At 38.9% G+C, this 22,658-nt stretch overlaps 3 protein-coding genes and 1 pseudogene across 4 annotated transcripts; 2 read left to right on the top strand and 2 right to left on the bottom strand.

Annotated features, from left to right (window-relative positions):
* Positions 1–30: 30 nt before the first annotated feature.
* Positions 31–1,515, bottom strand: LOC119984212 (annotated as a pseudogene).
* Positions 1,516–4,880: 3,365 nt separating this feature from the next.
* Positions 4,881–7,614, top strand: LOC119984030 (S-adenosylmethionine synthase 1). Its single transcript, XM_038827782.1, has 2 exons — positions 4,881–5,035; positions 6,191–7,614. The coding sequence occupies exon 2, from the start codon at positions 6,197–6,199 to the stop codon at positions 7,376–7,378; it is 1,182 nt and encodes a 393-aa protein (XP_038683710.1). The 5' UTR covers positions 4,881–5,035; positions 6,191–6,196; the 3' UTR covers positions 7,379–7,614.
* A 326-nt stretch (positions 7,615–7,940) lies between these two features.
* On the bottom strand, positions 7,941–15,609 carry LOC119984028 (squamosa promoter-binding-like protein 1). 2 transcript variants are annotated; one of them, XM_038827781.1, is made up of 11 exons: positions 14,464–15,607; positions 13,960–14,141; positions 12,803–12,960; positions 12,377–12,712; positions 11,686–11,760; positions 11,487–11,594; positions 11,243–11,360; positions 10,975–11,116; positions 10,667–10,817; positions 9,221–9,856; positions 7,941–8,554 (listed from the first exon to the last, which is right to left on the bottom strand). In XM_038827781.1, exons 1-11 carry the CDS (start codon positions 15,045–15,047, stop codon positions 8,111–8,113), a joined length of 2,934 nt encoding a protein of 977 aa, XP_038683709.1. In that variant the 5' UTR covers positions 15,048–15,607; the 3' UTR covers positions 7,941–8,110. The 2 variants fall into 2 exon arrangements, with proteins under 2 accessions (XP_038683709.1, XP_038683708.1); XM_038827780.1 differs by having other exon boundaries at positions 12,377–12,960; positions 14,464–15,609.
* Positions 15,610–21,279: 5,670 nt separating this feature from the next.
* LOC119984031 (protein RADIALIS-like 3) lies at positions 21,280–22,648 on the top strand. The gene is made up of 2 exons (XM_038827783.1): positions 21,280–22,058; positions 22,250–22,648. Exons 1-2 carry the CDS (start codon positions 21,751–21,753, stop codon positions 22,275–22,277), a joined length of 336 nt encoding a protein of 111 aa, XP_038683711.1. The 5' UTR covers positions 21,280–21,750; the 3' UTR covers positions 22,278–22,648.
* Positions 22,649–22,658: the final 10 nt, after the last annotated feature.

Raw genomic sequence — 22,658 nt, 5'->3', positions numbered from 1 at the left:
TGTTTCTTTTTTTTTTGCCAAATTCCAGTCTCACTTTCCTGGGACGAAGTTTGTTGCATAAGCCCAGGCATTGTTGTTCACAGGATCTGCGAGGTGATCGGCTAGGTTCTCTAGAGGTCCCTTCCCAGTAACAATAGCTTGCACAAAGAAACCAAACATAGAGAACATGGCAAGGCGTCCATTTTTAATCTCTTTCACCTTAAGCTCTGCAAATGCTTCAGGGTCATCAGCAAGCCCCAAGGGGTCGAAGCTGCCACCTGGGTACAGAGGGTCAGTGACCTCTCCTAGAGGTCCTCCTGCAATGCGGTAACCCTCAACGGCTCCCATGAGGATAACCTGAGTGGCCCAGATGGCTAAAATGCTTTGAGCATGGATTAGACTGGGGTTCCCCAGATAGTCTAAGCCACCCTCACTGAAGATTTGAGCACCAGCCTTGAACCATATTGCCTCACCAAACTTAACCCCATTCCTGGCAAGGAGGTCTGGGAAGACACATCCCAGAGCTCCAAGCATTGCCCACCTGCAATGAAGAACCTCGAGCTCCCTGTTCTTGGCAAAGGTTTCTGGGTCAGCTGATAGACCTGCAGTGTCCCACCCATAATCACCAGGGAACTCTCCAGTAAGGTAAGATGGAGGTTCACCAGAGAAAGGTCCGAGGTACTTTACTCGGCCAGGGGCTTCCAGAGGAGGCAGCTACCTTTCCTGCTATCTTCCTCATTGAGATTCTACCTTTGCTACTGGGGATTGCTGATAGAAATTCCTTTTGTGCATTCGAATGAATGACTTTGCCTGTGATTGTAGATGAGAAAGTAACAGTTGCCATGTCTTGAGGCTGTAGGTGCTGCTGTTCAGTGAATGTGTTGTTTGATGAGTACTGAATGTATTGGGAGTTGATGGTTTCTCTTATAAATGGTCTGGTTAGGTCCACATTCCTATCCATGTGGATCTGCTCCTTCATCTTCATTGGTTCAGGAGGTGATGACATGGACTCAAAAATCCTACTCACTTTCCCAGCCAATCAGTGAAAGCTTTGATGGATTATCTTCAGATCATTATGGGATTTGCTGATTCATGTGGTCCTATTTGTATCTACAATTTTACACAGCTTGATCAGCCACTTTATTTTATTCTCATTGTGGTTATGGATGTGATCTGGGTAAGAGCCAAATGCAGAGTAGTCAAAGGGAGATACAGAGTTAAATTTTACTGCGATTCTCTAAATTAGTGGAGGAAGCATAAGCATGTGCAATTGTGCAGAGAGATACCCATATTATTTTTCTTTTTGTCTCGATCAGTACGTTTAGGCAGCAACTACAAGTGCTGGAGAGCATGTGCATGAGCGAACAATGCTCCACTACAATGATCAATGTTTTGATCAAATCGATCAAGGTGGTTGTCCACAAAACATGTTATTGTCTCCTCTCATCACCAACTTCAATACTATTGGGTATTGATATTGCCCCCAACCTTACTGGTACATGTGCTACTTCTTGTGTGATAATGATAATTTCAACTCATGTTAGACTTAGAATCCCACATCGTTAAGACAACATCAAGCAATCCTGTCAATCAACAAAGACTTTTTTTGAGTTCAAGTATCGTTAAATGAGACAGCGTAAAGATCCCACATCGTTAAGACAACATCAAGCAATCCTATCAATCAACAAAGACTTTTTTTGAGTTCAAGTATCGTTAAATGAGATGGCGTAAAGATTGTCCTCTAATAGACAACAAGCTTGCCGACAAAGCCCCTTGTATACAAGAGACAAAAAGGAGGGGGGGGGAGGCAAGGGTTGTCAGGGACCCATGTTTCATGCTTTGCAACCTGGAAATGGGGCTCTCATTATAGAAATACACTACTAGTGTTGATGATGTGGGGATATACAAAAGGGTGGTTCTTTGGTATCTTACACAACTACAAGCTTTCTTTCTTAGTGTGAATTAGAGTAAATACCTACTATATATATATATGTATGTATGTATGTCTGAAGCGGCAACAAACATGCCAAAATCACAAGCGACTCCGACTTCTACCAACCTGTGTTCACTGACATGTCATCAGACCAACCACGTAAGACAGCCACGTGCCGGTTCCCAAACATTTGGGAATTTCATGTAGTTTGGTAATAATCAGTGTCTTTGTGGCGTGGTGCTTTTGTTTTTCTATTCTGTCAGTCTCTGTCGTTGGGTGGGAACCGCACCTATCTTAGCTACTATCAACTCTCAACTGCCCCACTTCTCCTTTTTATTTTTACTTCCTCAATTTCTCAGTTGCTGCCACGTCGGTCTTTTTTAGGTATGAAGCTAGATGGCTCCAGCTCTCTTTGGCTTGGCTTGGCTCAGCTCTCTTTTGTTGGTAACCAAACTTGTTTGACTGACATGGCCTCCATTTACGCCTAAAATACTTAACTTGGACAAGCAGTATCTGCTGTTACCACCATGGTCGATTGTCCATGTTGTGAGTTGTGACTCGGACTTACCAACCCACTCTTTCTTTTTTGGTCAAATGTCAATACCAAACCCACCTTAATGCCTTATGTGTATATGCATACATGTCCAAAGGAGCTCAAACAACGCCTAACAACGCTCTTTTTTGTTCTTTGGGTAAGAACTAAGAACACATTAGTAGGTAAAGTCGTCTGAAACTATACCCTTAGAATTTGTCCTCGTCCTCTAACCTATCATATAGATAGCCCATTCTAATGATTGTTTACCATCCAAGTAAAATATATGGATGATCAAGTTGATTTGGGATGAATCTTTACAATTCGAAGATTTAAGGGACATTTGGTTTACATTGGAATGTGGTGAGCGTGAGATGGGTGTGATATTGATCGTAAGGTGTCAATGAGAATTTTTGTTTTAGTATGAAATTAAGAATGAGCATGATTTGTGTTTCAAGTGAACCAAAGAGAGTTGGCTCGGTTGACAATCGACTAGGTTAGACATATGTATGCTCAAGATTCGATTTCTATGAGAAGCATATTGCTCAACGGAATTTCTTCACAGGGTTTTGCCCTAGTGAGGCCTGTTGCATAGTAGGGGTTTGGACCTTGCCTTGCATAGGGGTCACAAAAGTGGTTGTTGGACCAGAGATTTCCCAAATTATCAAAAAAAGAATGAGTATGAACATGAGAATTATAATAGTACAATTACCAAATATATTTTTATTTTAACAAAACAAGTTGTTAATTTTTAAGAATGACAAATTTGTGTATTTTAAGTGCGCAATGTAAGTACACATAAGATAATATATATATACAGGAATTCTCCTATGTGGACCAAAAGTGTGGACCAAGTTTGTGGACCAAAATCCAATGGTTGTAATCAATCAAAACATAAGTGGGGGCCACACATTTATTATGGGGCCCACCACATCTATGGTTGAAAAACAAGTCCACAAACTTGGTCCACACTTTTGGTCCACATAGGAGAATTTCTGATATATATATATATATATATATATATATAAAAGTAAACTATAAATATATAAATAATTAATAATAAACAGGTAGGGCGGGTTGGATTTCGATAAATCCATCTCTGTACCCGCCCCTATTTGTAAAAATACACATACCCATTATCCGATCTGTTAACTAACAGGACATATCTATATGAGTTGGTTGAGTTATACTGATACACGTTGAATACGCGTACGAATATTTTTGACATCCTATTTTTTATGAATATGAATAGTGGGAATTGATTTGGTTGCATGATTCACTCGCAAGTGCAAGTCACACCAGCTTTCCTCGTTTATTTTTCTTTTTGTGAAGGGATTGGTAAGGAACGATTAATTAAATTGCTTATAAAAGGCAAAAATCTTTCAAATCGAAAATTAGCTATTTCATTTTAATGGTATGAAATCAATTCAGCAATTATATATATAATTAAGAATGTTATTTACGAAATTGCCACGATCATATAATTGTGTCATTGAGTGGGACCATCCATTCAATTGATAGAGCTATAGCCTCCACTTCAGTCTTCTCTTCAGCCACTTAAAGCCATCAAGCTGATTACCGGATAGGGTTGGTGAATGACCTGCAATAGCCCGTAATTTCATTAAAAAAAAGTGTACAAAAAACGTGGAAAAGTCGTAAGGATTGTTCATGGTTACCAACCCCAAATTAAAATTAGTGGATATGACAAAGCACTAAATTTAAAAATAATAGATGTGTAGTATTTTTTTTGTCCAAATTCAACATGAAAAAATACAAGACAATTTCAAATTGTTTGATATAAACTCAAAATAACGTCTCTTGCGATTAATTTAATTTTTACTTCACAAACAAATTACATATTAGATTCATTAAATTGAATTCTACTCATTTACAAGTTTTTAAGGAAAAAAAACAAGGCCACCAAAATTATCGACAGATGAGACTAATGTAGGTAAATTACAACAGTGCCCGAACACTCAAATATCGGAGGCTATTGTACTTTAACTATAATAGCCGATGTGAGCTACACCCTTTTTTGATAGGAGTGAGCTACACCTACACTACACCAAAATTTGTTTTTTCTTCTAAAATATATTATTTGTATTTTGAATTGTTGGATACAAACGTACAATATTTTATGTATATATAAACGTACAATATATATATATATATACACACTTAATACCTAAAGTAAGTAAACACAAATAAGAGAATCACGAGTAGTTTAGATGACACTCATATGTGTAGTATTTTATAGAAGTCTCGAATTCGAATCTCCCCTATCCCCTTCCCCTATAATTAAAAAAAAAGAGTAAACACAAACAAATTTATTTTTTAGAAAAAAATTAATGTAGCTTAAAATATGCTACAGCCGGAACTACAGTAGAACCCCCCTCTACCCTCTTGATCTTGAATAACTTGAACCAAAAAAGGAATACTAACCGCCTAGCCCGGTAACCAGTAACAGGGTCCTTCTTCTATATATAGAGGGGGTTGAATTCCAGAATTCGCCGAGTCATTTGAGTGCCGCTTGCTTTGGGTCTTGTTCGAGCACCAGATCTACACGGAAATATCTGTTCTAGCCTTTCTAGGTACCTCTCGCTACACTTTCTCGTACATGCAATTCTGCTATTACTGCGTTTTGTTGCAAGATTTGCAGTTTCTTGTAAACTTGATAATGATTTCAAAAAGTTCTAGATACCCGCTTTCTTCTGGTCTGTTATACGCATTTTACTGCTTTTTTTTTTTTTTGCGGCGGATCTGGCTTGAATAGACTATTGTTTGAATAAGTTTGACTGAAATGATGGCAGATCTGAGCTTTTATTGGTATTTTGTTTTTCTTTTGTCACTTGTGGCATGGCATTGGTGTTAGTTTTCGGTTTCTTACCGGGAAATTCAAAGATCTAAGCTTTGGAAGCTGAAATTTGTCTTTGTCTACTGATTCTCTGTCTCACAAATCCGCTCTTATCTTGTTTATTGAGACTTGAATTTGGTAATGTATTTGGCGAATCTGGTCTTGCCTCTTCTTGTTAGTATCAAAATTTTCTTACACCAAGTCAACATGTAATTTACATACTCTGTCGATGATATCTAGTAGATCCGTAATACTTTACTTTTGTGATTGTTCTTGTGAAGTTGAAGTTTTTGGTCTGTCTGGCCCCACTAGCTTGCTTTTATCAGTTTATGGTAAAAGTGAATGTCACGACAAGCCTTTGTATAGTTTGTAATGATTCCTTAATTGTGGGATCTGTCAAGTGAAATTTGAGCTATTACATCAAGTTTTCAACCTGTGGGTCCTCCATCTAAACGAACATTCGGTTAACAATTATTCAAAATAACTTAGTGTGAGTGGGGGAAGAAGTGACCTTGGAATTTAAAAAATTGGTATCTTGAAGAGTTAATTATGGTTTTCAAGTTGAAATGTGGAAATTGAGTCTATTATCTGCATATATTCCTTGGCGATAAATTCTTATTGACTTTGCTCTTGTGGTGCTTATGGAATCTGTGAGTTCTATGTTCACTCTCTCAGTGATCTTTGTAGAATTACTTGTTTTTGAATAAGTGAGAAGGCAGGTTAGATTCCCCTCATTTTGTAATTATTTCTATCACTTTGAAGATATTTCTCTTTTATCCTTTATACCATATTTTTATTTTATGTGTACTGGAAGTGGAAGCTCTTGCTTTCTATGTAGTTGTTGCCTATTACTAATAATTTTATATTTTTTTGTGTGCCTTATTATGTGTAGCTCGAGATGGAGACCTTTCTATTCACCTCTGAATCCGTCAACGAGGGCCATCCCGACAAGTTGTGTGATCAGATCTCTGATGCGGTGCTCGATGCCTGCCTTGAACAGGACCCTGACAGCAAGGTTGCCTGTGAGACATGCACCAAGACCAACATGGTCATGGTCTTTGGAGAGATTACCACCAAGGCCAAGGTAGATTATGAGAAGATTGTCCGAGACACATGCCGTGCCATTGGATTTGTTTCAGATGATGTTGGTCTTGATGCCGACAACTGCAAGGTTCTGGTTAACATTGAGCAGCAGAGCCCTGATATTGCCCAGGGTGTCCATGGCCACTTTACCAAGCGCCCAGAAGAGATTGGTGCTGGTGATCAAGGTCACATGTTTGGTTATGCAACTGATGAGACGCCTGAGTATATGCCTCTAAGCCATGTCCTTGCCACCAAGCTCGGTGCTCGCCTCACTGAGGTTAGAAAGAATGGCACCTGCGCCTGGCTAAGGCCTGATGGTAAGACTCAGGTCACTGTTGAATACTACAACGAAAACGGTGCAATGGTTCCAATCCGTGTCCACACTGTCCTCATTTCCACCCAGCACGACGAGACTGTTACCAATGATGAGATTGCCAGCGACCTCAAAGAGCATGTCATCAAGCCCGTCATCCCTGCTAAGTACCTTGATGATAAGACCATCTTCCACCTTAATCCCTCAGGCCGCTTTGTTATTGGTGGTCCTCATGGTGATGCAGGTCTCACTGGACGGAAGATCATTATTGACACCTATGGTGGCTGGGGAGCTCATGGTGGTGGTGCTTTCTCTGGGAAAGATCCAACCAAGGTGGACAGAAGTGGTGCATACATCGTCAGGCAGGCTGCCAAGAGTATTGTCGCAAATGGACTTGCTCGTAGGTGCATTGTGCAGGTCTCCTATGCTATCGGTGTTCCTGAGCCTTTGTCAGTCTTTGTGGACACTTACGGCACTGGAAAGATTCCTGACAAGGAGATCCTCAATATTGTGAAAGAGACTTTTGACTTCAGGCCTGGAATGATGACCATTAACCTGGATCTTAAGAGGGGTGGCAATGGCCGCTTCTTGAAGACAGCTGCTTATGGGCATTTTGGAAGGGACGACCCAGACTTCACCTGGGAGGTTGTGAAGCCCCTCAAATGGGAGAAACCTCAGGCTTGAAGATCCATATATGCCCCCCGTCTCTGCTGTTCAATGCTTTCTTCATTATTACTAGTTAAGATTGAATAATTCGCTTGTATTCTTCGCTGCTCTATAATCTTATGCCTAAAGCTGCCGTGTTCCCATATCATGCAAGAAATGCATTGGTCATTTTTCCTTCTTTGTTAACCACCTCATTTTTTTTTTGTCTTCTACCAGTCTCTTGTGAAAGTACATGACAATTGTTTCAGAAGCTATTGACACTGTTATCCGCAAAGTTCTCGCCTTTTGTTCAATATTTGTTTCTTTGTGAAATCGTGGATATGGTTGCTCTCAGTGGTGGTGGTGGTCTCTGACTCTCAGGTGTTATATACTCAATCTTGTTTTGGGACTAACCCTTAATTTCCCTATCATTTGATGCCTATTCAAATAGTCATCAACCATCGCATAAAAGAGAAACTAAACCAAAAAGAGAGTATGAATGCTGTGCATATATATATATATGTATGTATGTATATGTCACCGTTAATTCTGTAAGTTTCTTTCCGCCAGACCACTCCACAAAAGAAGAAAGAAAAACACATAAAACATGAAGACATGAGTAGACAGACATTCACTTGTCAGCAATACAATAAATATGTCAATAATATTACTGAATAGGAGGAAGTATGTCCATAGCACCAGAGTTATACAGTCTACAAGCTGGAACATATAAATGGCAAAACACCTATCAAACAGGGGAGTTAGTGGGCCTCAGCTTGTTCCATATTCCAACATTTCCCACCTGAAGGGACGGAACACGAAAAGAACTTCAGGAGAGCTTTTAAATAGAAGTGCCACACAAACACAGACTGCGGCAATAGTCACCATTGAGAGCATTGCCGGCCTATACACCATAGATCTGCTGGCTATTCCAGAAGCTCGCTTAGAATCACAGAGCTTGCAGTGCAGTCCAATACGTCTCGATGCTGTCTGTCCAATTTCGAAGCTAGTAGCCAACACTGCATTTTGCTTCTGGTTGTATTTGCATTCTGGGACGGAGCCTGGAATGTCTACCACCACATGCCCAGCAGCAGCTCTCTTGTTTATCTTCCTCTGAACGAGATGGATGTATGGGTAGTGGCCTCGCAAACGAGCATAATCCTCAGGAGTGAAGCCCGTACTGTCACGAGCGCTCTTCCATGCTTCAATTCCCACCTGGACCAGACAGATTTGATCAATCAAAGATGACTTTTTTGAAGAGTCGTTTTCATTCTTTAATGCGATTCGATCATATAAAATCTGACTAACAGCGTGTACACATTATCTAACCATTAACAGAAGACTAACAACTCAATGACGTTAACAGAAGACTGATAATTCACCTAATCCCGGTAGGTTCACCGATCAGATCACCCATGCTTGACAATGATACAACAGAACATATTAATCAAGCAAAACTTGGAAAGGAACAAGGTTGCTAAACATCGTTAAATTTAGGAGCATTTTCTGCATGGCGCCAAATATTAGCAACCATCTACAAAACCCTAGTAGCCAGGTACACCAGGAAAATAAAACCCAAGACCTGAGAGTTTACTGCTGGCCTCCATTCGCTGCCCGCTGGTCTATCTTAACAGTATGTAGGTGGATATCAATTATTAAAGTTTATATAGCTGTTTGGTCAGTGTACTTGTCTGAGTAAAAGCTCATCTAAATCATACTAGCTTTACAAATGACTCGTTCAGAGATTATGGTCATGAAGGTAGATGCACAATGTAAAAGCATATGAAAATGTAAAATTTCATGCCAAATATTATAAGTGCTAAATCCAAACAATTCCACCTCTAGCATGTTATGATATGAATCAGTGAGGGAAGCAATTACCATTCCCGGATCATCAATTAATGCATCCAGCACATTCTCAGAACCGTCTTTCCCAGCTGCAATGTGAAGAGGGGTCAAACCTGCAGGGCCGGAAACATCTGGTCTAAATAAGAAGCTCTGAGGACTTCTGGCAACCAGCACCATGTGTTCTGACCCTGGTTTATCTGAAACCTTTTCAGGGATATATCTAAGAAGAAGCTCCACCAGCGACCTACTATTCCTCCTCACAGCTCTATGAAGGAGACCCATCTCTGATATTGCAAGGATCAGTGTTGGATGCTCCCCTGCACCCACAGTGCCATCAAATAATATGTTTAAGAGTTTTTTCACTACTGCACACCATTCGTGATCCATTGAGAACTCTATAAGCCTCTTAAACCGTCTTAAAGTAAAGGGGTCAGCGTCAAGATCCAAGTGGCCCAGTCTGCACTTTAATTGACTTCTATGGAGGAGCCAACCCATCTCATGAAGAAATTCCATGGCTTGATTTTTGGTTTCACACTTTCCAGTCAGCTCAACATCTGCATCAGTTTCAGTAAACTCGATAGCACTCTCAAGCATACGGATCTCCGTACATACATCCTCTTCTGCAACTATAAATGGAAAGAAACTGCTGCCAAAACCATGATCTTCAATCTGAACAAAATAAAAAATAGACCATAATCACCTTGTAGAAATGGATACTTAAAATTGTCAATAACATAAAACAAAAATGGTCTCATACTACAAGACGAAACAAATCAACTTAGAAATTTGAGTTATCTCCAGGTTCCAAAAGGAAATGTATACATGTGCTAATGGTTATACATGTAGGTGCCTCTCTATGAAGCAAAACAAAATGAAGCTAAGAAAACAGTCAGATATATTACTGAATTCATCCCACTTTTTCTACAAAAATAATGTAACACTACTTCAACTGTAAATTTGTCATAGCCAACTAAAAACTTGTAGAACGTTGGGTCAGCATATAATGCCTCTTCCTCTTCAGGTAGTATTCACAATACGTAATAGGATCAGCATAAGGACCTTGAGAAATGATTGCTAGTTGGGGGGGGGGAGGGGGGAAGGAAAACTGAAAGTTCACAGCACCTGTCACCAGACAAATGGCGATCAAATTTCTCCCACTCAGAGAATCTCAAAATGCTTAGACTTGATGCTAAAAGGATGGTCCAAATGCATGATTTGCTCATAAATATACCAGCATCAAATCGTAATTTCAGACGATTTTGCAACAATAAACTACTGATCCCATAGGAGCCTAGTTGAACTACGCATAAAACTCACACGTACTGTACAATCTGACAGACTTAAACTGTATTTTAACTTGTGCTATCAACTCAAACAACCCAACAAAGGACTGAATGGTCACTCATATATCCAGAGAACCACATGTGTTCACACACAATAAACAAGGAATGTGGACCAAAAAAAAGACAATGATGGCACCTCAATGAATCCTCTTCCAGTCACTGCTGTGATAGTGCAAGAAAATTTGATGGAATGGAGCTCATCATTTTCCTTAATATTATCAGTAGCATCCAGCAAGTCCTGAGTAGCTTCCTGAACCAGATACTTTCCTTCCACAGCACATAGCAACCTGATTAAAAAAGTTGAACATTATCAAAGACTATACATCATGGAATACCCATACCAATCATATTCGACACTAATACCAATAACAATATGCGCACATGTCATTGCTACATCAATGTAAGCTATTTAGTGCCCAGAATGTGCAGATAGACAATGACTACCTTGCTGCAGGCCGAGACAAGTTGACACCCTTAACTGAAAACTGAACACTCTCATATGCAGATATAGCAATTGGTGTCACACTCAAAATTTTTGAACAGTTGTTACTTTTGAGATGTAAGGATCTGTCAACAACAATCTGACCTGCAGTATCAAGAAGTTGGCAAGATTTCAATATTATAAGTCAAGGTGCTGCTAGTTCTCAATTGTTTAGTCATAGCTACTATTAAATTCAGATATACAAGATGAAAAGAAAAAAATAAGACAAACCATTGTAAATAAATGCTATATGATGCTGCACCCTGATAAAGACCCATCCAGTTCTCCAGAAAGTGTCATCCGAAACATCCAGAAGCCTACCCAAACTGGAGCTCAAATCAGAGCAAAGCTATACAAGAAACAATCAAGAGTTGAGAGGCCAGAAGTGTTTTATGAGAAACCGACTGAAGCAAAAAAGGGAAAGAAAATCGGGGATGGAGGGATAGCGAATTGGTCCTGTCCAGGCAAAGCTTACTTCATCCCATGCGGCTTCAGCTTGACGAAGATAAATTGTCAGAATAATACAGCCAGGCCTAATGTAGCTCTCGATGTCAGTAGGACTGTGAGATAACCAGTCAAGAATCTGGAAGTTCGAACAATCCACATTACTGTACTTTCCAAGAGAAAAAACAATACCATAAAAGTTTACTCAATCAATTTAGGGTTTTAAATACCTGTGCTCGCAGTACAAGAGGAAAATCATTTGGTTCCTTACCAAATAGTTTAAAAACAATCCGATCAGTGCGGCTCTGAAACAAGATGAAGGAGGGAGGAGGGTAAGACTTAACTGCTGAAAAACAAGCAGCTTCACCTTCAAAATAACTATGAGGTATAGGAAATTGGCATGGTCCGGGTAGCATATTGATTAAACATGCCTGGACCAAGAACATTGGTTTCAGGAACAAAGGTTGGCAAGTTCTCCCCTTGAAATCATATGAGTCGCTTCCATTTTACCACCATGTGTCTTCCATTTATCAAAATCAAATTATAATGATAACAATATGATGCTTAGCAACAAATGGTAACAATATGGTACAATCTGTGAAATGAATTCAAGTCCATTCAATTGTGAAGAATGTTCTTCTTTTACATCGGATGCTGATCTGCCTGTTTGGGGATTCTTCTTCTTCTTTCGCAGTTTAGTGTTTATTTAATATTTTTAAGTATTTTAGTTCAGGGTTGAGTGTTAGAATGCGAAGTCTCGAATACTAAAAGCTCCTAGGTTAATATCCTGACACAAACCTATCAGAATACTTTGTGAATAAATAAACTTGAGCAATCTAGCAAAATATTATTCCATCTCCATGCCATATCTTGGAAGTAATAAAAGGTGAATAAAACACATAGACTGCTATAAATACGTACTTGAGCATCTCCACTAGAACTAGAAGGTGACTGTGCAGATGCTGAATCTGAGTTACGACTTGTCTGGGGGGGACTCGACTGATGAGAATCTTGTTGTCTCCATGACGGGCAATCAAGGGAACTAGTGCCTGGATTTGCAGGGACAGGTGATCTTTCTATGTCTTCCATGCCATCATCCGAGTCAATATAAGCGTCATTCAAATCAAAATTGTTAATCTTCGTCTGCTCTGCAATACTCTCCCGAACTTCTGAATAAGCAGGCAATTTGTTACTTGTGCTGGGCTCCGCAGAAAATGTCTGCAAAGGTGCAGCCACAGCAACATGTCCACATACCCCCTGCGGTGGCATTTCGGAAACAGGGCCTGTTAGACGTTGTTTAAAAGGACTTGAAGCTCTTTGACAGTTTGAGTGCAAAGCAGTGACTACCTCTGAATTCGCAATTGAATTCCCATCATTCAGCAAAACCCGATGTTCCTGCAAGAGGGCAGATACATTTCTACCCCCATGTTCAGCAGAATGGCTGGCAAGGCTCCTCAAAAGATGTGAAAGCAGATCTTGATCCGTAGTTTGCTCTGATTTATTGGCTGAAGGCATGAAACAACAACTCATCTCAATATTATGCAACTAATTTTTTTTTCAAATGCAATATCATGCGACTCCGACAAAAATTGAACCAGAAAACGACAGTAAAAAGAACCACTAACTGAAAGATGGCCAAATAACTCTTCAAAAGACCACATCAGCAAGTTTTTCCACTGAATATGCATATTACTCATCAATAAACGATTCATCTATCACCGTTAGTATTCACACAACAGTGGACATGAATCCAGGTAACTGTCAAAGAGTATCTTGATAAACCTGGATACAAGTCTTGACGTCTTAGTGGTCTACACCTAAAGTTGCAAAAGTACGCTGTTCGACCTTGCAGACTGAATGCTGCAGAAATTACAGCACAGTTTTGCAGGATAAGAAGCCTATTGAAATTCCTAAGTAAATTGACAATTGTTAGTGGAGTGTACTGAGTTGCGTGATAGGAAAAAGGTATTCTGCAGTTTAAAGTTCTTTGGCAATAGTTGTCTAAGATTCATTAAATGCAGGCTATCAAAATAGTTTACATGTCCAAGAATCTTTAGTTCCCAATTAATGAAATAAAAGAAAATGACTGGTACTGTTCATTATGAACACAAGTTAGAGGGATGAACATCTCGTTTCTTTTGCTCACCCATACCACACTTGGATATGCTACAACTAACCATAAAATTTCCATCTCACAAAACTGTCAGCATAATTGATTGTGGTCACGATATTCCAGCATTGAATATTCGATCCCTTAACCACCAGAGGAACATCTAGTAATCAACTTTGAAAACTCGCCATGGAGAAGGACAACTATTTTATGACTTGGTCCAAAACAAAAGATCAAGCCATAAGGACTTCAAAGGCGAAGGTAGAGGATGAAGACGTAGGATATGGCATGGCTATAACATTAAGAAATAAAGCAAGGTTACCCAAACGATAAAGCTGAAAACTGTGTGAAGTACTTCTCATCATTATATTGGAAAGTGCATAGAGTTGCTTACAATGCATGTTCGAAAGAATCCTTAGGAGACTTATAAGTAGATAGCCACTGTTCTGATCGTCATTGAGAGTATTCCCATTAGCAACAGCATCGGGATTTGTTTTCCTCCTCCGTTTATTATGACCAGCCAAACGTCTACGGCAACTTCTCTTCCCCTCATCAAACTCCTGAAGTACATGAAACCTGCAAAAAATTAAAAAGTTATGAACAAAGAAAACAGGTTTTTTTTTTCAGATACACATTTCCAAAGAGGATTAATAGCAGTTAACCATGACATCATGATGAGGAACCATTAGCATTCAGAAGTTCCCACGAAAGTGCAACCCATTGGAATATTTACAAACCAACAAATCACAAGCAGTTAGCAAGGAAATTGGTAGCTCAATTGCTCAAATGTTTTTCATGATACTGCTACTAAAATAAGCACCAAGGTTCATTCCAAACTCAAAAGGCAATTTATACTAAGGACCAATGCATTTTAAAATGACCCAAAAATAAAACATACCTACTACACTGTTGGCAGAATCGCTGCATAACATTCCCCACGAGTGCCTTGCTGGCCTTGGAATGCATCTCACAAACCTTATGCCGCCTATGATAATCCTTGGCATTGCTCAGATCAGTCCCACAATCCTCCACCTGACAAACTGCACGGCTGGTGGTACCCCCAACCAACTTAGTTTTCTTCCCACTCATTCCCTCCCCGTTCCCTCTATCCCTTTCGCTAATTGGATAATCCTGCCCACCAAGCTTCAAGCTAAGGCTACCTGCTTCATCCTCGTTCAATTTGTCATCTTCAACAACAACAGCTCGTCTCCGCTTCTCCAATTCCCTAGTCCCTTTCTCAATTTGCAGATTCACTTCATCAGAGCATGATGATGAGCTGTTTGAAGAATTTCCCATCGCATGAGGGAAAACCTGGTGGGTAACTTGATTGGAAGATGCCGGACTCAATGGAGTAGCAACTAAAAGATCCCCATCCCACTTCCAATCATTCAAGTCCCATTCAGCCCTTTTCCCCACCACTGGATAATCCACAGTACCCAAACCATATAGACGATATGCTTCACTTCCAAATCTCGTCTCCATGACTAAAACTTAGAGATAAAATAACTATCCAAGCTTTAAAGGATGAGTAATCAATTCAGTACACAGCCAACACACGAATCCAATCAGATTTTCAGATCAGAACTCGTAAAAGCCCCCGAATTTAGGATACGACCTTAATTGCTCTTTACTAATCAGCCTCAGTCCTTCCCCAAAAGTCCAAAAACAGTACACCCACAAATCCTTGATTCCAGTTCAGAGCAACCCACATACCAAAAACCCACCTAATCAACTAATAAAATTCTAAAAAGATCAACTCACAACAAAAGATGGGCTCTTCAAATCGAAATCGACCATATCCCAATCCAAATTAACTCGCAACTGACAGGGAAAAAAAAGAAGAAGAAGAAGAAAGAAAGTACACAGTATTACTTTTCGATGGCAGGTTCTGACGAAATTAACGCTGTTGGGATAGGAGAAGATCGATGGAGCTAGTCGCCGGAAAGTGCACGAAATCAGAGGGAAAATAGGGCGAACAGTTGGGCTGGTGATGATATGATGTGAAACGCGTTTGTTTTAGGTGGGCTATATTGTAATGAAAATTTGGAGTTAATCGGGTTCTATTTAGGGCCTCATCACTTGGGCACTGGCGAACAAAACAAAACACACTAGTACAGTACACCGAATGCGAAGAAAATGGTGGGGCCCATCTTGCGTCCTTTCTCCCACTCACGTTATAAAGAAAGAAAGAAACAGATGCCTTGCTTTTAATAATGTCTGTCGCTCAAGTTGTGTACCACTTCAGTAATGGAGTCATTATCCCCTGTTTCGCGCTCTATGATCTCGTAATGTCACATTGGATTCTGTACCCTTCGATTTGAACCTCCAATTGCGTAACAATCATGATCGAACGATTACGACCAGCATATGTAATGCGGTCCACCGAGACACATGTGCGTCTCTTTTTTTCTTTTCTTTTTTTGATTGGTTGGGTGATAACTAGTCCTCCCCACTGCCTGCCATAGGGGTGTACTATGATCTTTAGATTCTTGCTCTAATATGATATAATGATGGGGTTCATTATATAGAATGTGTATGAATACAAAATATTAGTGATCACGTCCAAAACTGTCTTCAGTCTTGATGATGCATCATGCATTAGGATTGACGTCGGTTGTTATCTTTAGTTCCGTTGATACATAACAAAAAAAGGTGAACTCAAAAGGGCTTGAAGGTGTGTTTGGAGACCTTTTCGATGCTCAAGTTAGTATACCATCAATTGGAGAGTGCTCAAAGCTCACTATCTCTCTCAAGTAGTAAAGAGAATGTAGAGCTCAGAATACTTTACCTACGTTCAGTGGTGAACCCATGAATTGAGATAATTGGGGGCACAAAATAGTCGTGGGGCATAAATCACTTAAACACGTGATACTTTTTTGGGTTCTCTGTATTATAGATTCACGAATATATATCGTAAACACAAATACACATAGTGGGTTGGGTGGGCTTTGTTGGGTCACTGTAGCGTTGGGTTAATGAGGACTAGGTCAAAGTGGGGTGTGAGGGTCAGTGGCCGGGGTGGGCTTCTTTTATTGAATATATTAATGGACCAGGGGCATTTTTTTGCTCGGGTCTATACATTGACCCAAATTAGGATTAGTGAAAATTTTGTTGAGTCATCACCCATGGAGTGCATCCATCTCTGCCTGCGCTCTAGGTCCCATTTTTTATGAGTACGAAGAGTTCTAACTTTGGTATGAAAATATCTCTACCTTTCTGATTCTTATGCAGACTTATATAATGGTGAATCCCATCCTAATTCCTATTCTAATTGGACTCGGTCTACTTTAGGACTATATTCCCTTGGGTGTTTGATCACCTTGATCTCTCGAGGTTATGTGCTCGATTGTTTACCGATGGAGCATTATGGTCTTGTCGAGATGCTCTCTTCTCGGTTATCGTTCCTTGTGTGGATTACTTGGCTTGCTCCTTCTTAGATCAGCACCTCTGTTCTACCATGGTCAGCGTTGAGGTGGCTCCTCGATCAAGGTTATTCTCGACATCTCCTATCACGTGTCAGGATCCTAGTAGAAGACTACAAGGTGATTTTGGTATCATCATTTAGGAATCTAACTCCTAACGCAATGATTAAGAGTAAGTTTTTTTCTTCTCATGAGGTCGATTTCTACCTGAGTCTATACATAAAATTATCACATGCTTGCCTGCATATACGAATGGTAGTGATTTTGAGTTTCATATTACAAGTATCTATATATGGGTTTCATATTGCAAATATTAATGTGTATGTCATCATTTCTCTTAAAATCATTATTTTATTTTTTTCAATAAAAAACCCATTCTAACTAATTTAATTATTTTTAAACGAATAAATTCAATATTTAAACCCTAAAATTTAGTTCATTCAACTTCTTCTTCATGGCTTAATTTGTTGTGATACACAATAAGATGTACACAAATTGTGATTCCATACGTAAATTATCATACAATTGTCCATTGAATTGTCTACTTAGCTAACAAAATCCATTTTGTTTTGCCACTATTTGTCTCTATTGCGGTGGCTTTGAGTGGAAATGATTCGGTGCAGTTGCATGGAACAAGACAGAAGTGATATGGGCCAAAACTGTCCAATCATCAATCAATAGCTTGCCTAAGTTGTTGACCTTGACCCTCCTTGAGTCCTTGACTTGGTAATACTAATTTGGTTAGCCCATCAAAGATTAATGGGTGGCGGGCCAAATCTTTACCGGACGCCACTTTAATGGCCACCCCGGCCCACCATTAGTCATATCACAATTCACAACTCTCACAAAGCTTCTATCTTCTTCCAATCCCCAACTACTAAACGACAAACAATTTCTATCATCACTGGTTCAGTGGTTCTATATAATATGTAAAACTCCCCCTTCATTTACTTTTTGGTCCACATAGGGCCACAGTACTTTTACTATTTTGCAAATACGGGCTTCTATGGATTTAATTTATCTCTCTAAACATAATCCTTATCATTGATTTCCTTGTCATTGATTTGTAGAATAATTGACACCTCAAAGATACCAAATGAGTAAAAGTAGTCACGTGGGATGTCCCAAATGTAGGGTCCTCTACTTAATTCTTCTTTAATCTCTTTTTCTATTTATTTTCCTTAATTAATGACCTTCGTGTTCTTCGAGTATGGATCAATAATAGGCACATGAGTCCCGAATCCAATCCCCGCATCTTTTTTTAAAATCTCTCTCACTTTTTTTTGATTGTAACAACAAATATGTTGAGTAAAATTCCAATCAAATGAGTCCCCCGTCTCATATCCATTACGAAATTTACACGAACCAACTCATGAAAATGACTCGTAAGAAATTTATTTGAGGTGAGAGATAAGATAAGCTCTCTTGTACGTCTTGTGCCTTGTATCAATCTTATCAATATATACGCACATATGACTTTCACAACCCACATGACATATAAATTATAATTTTACCCCACTTTGGTACATTTTTCACGAGAAGGAACCTAATCAACTGCAACTCAATTAATGGAAGGACTAGTATTTAGTTTTTAAAAATAATGTATTTAGTTATATATATATATGACAATGCAAGCGATACGCGATATAGATCCCTTCCGACCTAACATTTTCCTTCAAAACTAGTATAATTGATAATCATGATTAATTAATTACAAAATAATTAAATCAATCTTTACATTGTCGGAATTAAATTATTAAGTAAAGTAACGGACAGTGGACCAAAATCTAGTCATATGATTGGTTCCTCCAATAAAGTGGACAGGCTACGGTTCCAATAACTTTGTTGTCCTGAGTATGCATGCATGCATGCATGTGCACTACCTTCAACACATGATTTTGCCTTCTTTGGCGGCATTATTACTTGCTTTAATTTCTCCCATTTTTCACGTCTAACCACATGTTAAAAACTACCAAATATTACCTTAAATAACTTAATTATGTACACAATTGAATTTCTCAAAGGATATTATTAGTTTCCAGTAATTTAATAATTGAAAGAAATTAATGTAATTTTCCTACCATTTTAAAGCTTTTTTGAGAATAATAGAAACTTTTATTAAACCAGCAGAACACGGGTCATACAACACATAGATGAGCCGATGAGGAGACCCCTCTAGAAGCATAATAAAAAAAACGAACTCATAAACCAAGAACAAATGAATTGTTAGTCCGTTTGTGACATATAATATTGTTTTAGGTCTTACCATGTGTTGAGTTAGTGTAGTAATAATGACTCTCCTCCACACCAACCAGGTCAAGGGTTCGAGTCACGGAGACGTTGTCGGAGCGAACAAAAACCTCTACAAGACCATGTTTAAAGCTCTACACTAATTGTATTTGAATAGAATGATATCACAATATCGGGTATAAAGTATGAACCCTAAATTTATTCGTTTAGGTTTCATATAAATGAGATATTCCACTTTCATTCCCTGGACAAACGGGCCGATTTTTAGCAGCCAAGTTGACTACGATGATGTTTTGTGAGTTTGACAGATCACTTTTGTCGTGGACCAGGCTAGACCTGGACTAAGGCCCACATAAGGGTCTGGACTCTGGATTTTGAACTGAACTTGGCCCAATTATCAGCCCAATTTCTTGACATGATAACAAGTTAACAATTGAACAGGCGCATCAATCCTTGTCGTTTCTTAGAGGTGATATATAATCCAAGTTACTCAGGTGAATTTCTAATTCATGCTGTCTGTGATAGGACATGCTAGTATTACAATGGTAAGCAACACTCGTACTGCCGTAATGGGCAAGATCGGGGATAAACAACATGTATGTAAATTTGGATTATCTCCTCTAAAATCACAAGTTTAAGTACATGTTGTTTATCCATGATATTGCCCATTGCGGCCTCTCCTTATTTTGACAGTAAATAAGTTTTGTCAAACGAAATCATAATATAAGGAGAGGCTACAATTATACCATTTTAATCAGCTTTGCATAAATCTTTTTGGTTCTGATGTCATCTCGGATCTCCGTGCTGGTGTTTATTCAGTTACTAGACTCCATCAATCATAATATCAGTGATGCCAACGTTCTGCTTCTTTTTTAAAGAAAAATATCGTTCTTGCTTAGATTAGAAGTTGAGAAGTTAAAAGTCCAATTAGGGTTTCTTGAATTGTCAAACCCACAAACTCTAGCCTATCTGATGGAGCTAACGCATTCTTTGCCCCACATTTTATTTGTGGTATTTATCCTTCAACTTTTTAGCGAGAGAGAGAGAGAATGGATCGTTGTCCATAGACAATAAGAGATTGTCTTTAGCATAAGTCAAGGAATTAATGTTATTATTAATCACTGACAGATAGGTCATGTTACAACTCAGCAACTCAAGTTTCAAACGTTTTATCTCAACCACTGATATTACAGAGTCGTTGCTTGGGCAGGATTTGCTAAGGTTCGGTCAGTCAACACTTTGACTGACTGAAATATAGGAAAACCTTATTGTGTTATAATTCAGTTAAGTCAATAATCAAAATGAAACGTTTGAAATGTGGAGAACTAAATCGTAACATGATCTATCTTTCAGTGATCAAAAGTGACATTAAGTCATAAATCAAAGTGTGGGGGCATGAAATTGGCGACGAAGTACGGCCTTCTTGGAAATTGTGGAATTGGAAGAGCTTCAAGTCATTGTGGTGATATACATTTCAATTGTCTTATATGTCATTTGTCAATATGATAATATACACAAATTAAAGGCGCACTAAGGCTCAAACATGATGAGGTATCTATGGCCAAGAGCAAATCCCCAAACCCCGAAAAACTGTCCGGACTGAGGGAGACATGCGAACATATCTTCTCAAAAGGATCATACTTTACCCTATTAGTCTTCATAAAAAGAGAAATTTCACTTGCCAAACAACTCCAACCAAGAAAATCAATAACCAATCCATAAAGGGAGACAAATCCCCCCCCGCCCTCCAAAAGGGTGATTCTTCTGGGTCTTTCTTTCTTTCCTTCCCCACTAAAAGTCTTGAAAGTGACCAATTTATGACTAGTTATTGCTTGGAAAAATAGAGGAAAAGATATGGAAGTGTGAAGAAATTCTACCCACCTAAAAGTCTCTTTCTTTAATTTCTTGCAAGCCAGATACCCAGAAAATCTTGAATTGACTTGTGTAGTAGGAGATGAGATTTGTCGGTTACTTGCCATTATTAACCATGATGTTGGGTTTTTTTTACTTTAGTTAATGACATGTGAATGTGATGTCTTATTTGTTTTGGATCCAATGCCACTTGGGATCCAACGATACCATTGGAGAGAAAAAATTCACAATCCGGGTCTTGGAGGAAATGGTTAATAAGGCAGATTAGGTTTTGTAATTTTCTAATCAATGGTTTCTAATTATGTCCAAAAAAAAAAGAGAGATAAAAACTGTCTTATTCTGTGAGTTTCTTTATCATGGTTATTTTTCTATTGGAGGTTGTTTGTTTCCAACGCAAACAAATTACAAATTAAGAAGGGAAAGAAAAAAGAGAGTCATTGAAGGTAGATTTGCAGTCACAAGCACATATATCTGGCATCTCCAAAAAGCAGGGGTTGCTAGGATCTTGTCAGAGAGAATCAAACAAGGTATCAGAAAAGATTCTCGATATTTGTTAGTCTGATCTGAAGAACACACCAGAAGGTGAATGACCAACTGGGTCTTCTTTAAAAGGAGGTGTTTGTGGTCTTGAATTTGTATCTATGGTTAGTGAGATGGAGTTGTTTCCAAACGTTCTTTGTGGGTGGAGTTGGGAAGAGAACAAGCTGTTTGAGCTGGCTTTGGCAGTGGTTGATGAACAAGACCCAGATCGATGGGAAGTTGTTGCATCCATGGTTGGAGGGGAGAAGAGTGCAGAGGATATGCAGAAACATTATGTGATTCTTCTCAAGGATTTGCAGTGTATAGAGTCTGGTCAATTTGATCATCAGATTGGAGAAGCTGAAGCTCAGTCTTGTACTCTTCATGTTGACTGTCTCCAATCAGTATGTTGGACTGATGAAGATCAAAAGTAAGTTCTCTTTCTTCAATCACCTTTGATTTCCAAAACTGGGTTTCTGATCTTTCTTTGCGAATAAATATGAGAAAGCTTGAGACCTTATTGCAATCAATCTTTGTCTTCAAGTCTGAACTGGGTTTTGGTTCTTGCTTGAAGTTCTACCATCACTGAAATTTCCAGTTTTTTTTCTTCTCTGTCTACAGTTCACTGGTAGAGTTGACCATAAATTGATTGGCAAGGCAATTGGGTATTCATCAAGGCAGAAAAAAAGTCCTCCTTGGAAGATTATGCCTCATAAAAACATGGGTGAGAACCAAATTGTGAAGGTAATTGAATCAATTTCAATTCTCTGTATAGAATTTGTTCTCTACTGTGAAACAGAAGTTGTCAATGTAGTACACTTCTTCTTCTTCAGCCTCTGCTAATGCATGTTAGTCTGGAATCTTGCTTGCTTGTAATTGCTTTACTAAATCTGCTTTAGAAGTTCAGAATCTCTTATTTATAGAGTTCTGCTTCATATGATTAATTATGGACTTTTGCTAAGGCTTTCTGTTGAACTGAACATTTGATGGAGGGATCAAAACCACATTCCAACGTTGAAATTGCATGGAT

Source organism: Tripterygium wilfordii, chromosome 18, assembly GCF_013401445.1.
Source record: "Tripterygium wilfordii isolate XIE 37 chromosome 18, ASM1340144v1, whole genome shotgun sequence".
In the NCBI taxonomy this organism is placed as follows: Eukaryota; Viridiplantae; Streptophyta; class Magnoliopsida; order Celastrales; family Celastraceae; genus Tripterygium; species Tripterygium wilfordii.
Note: the sequence above shows the minus strand (reverse complement) of the source record. Positions and strands in the feature narration are given on the sequence as shown.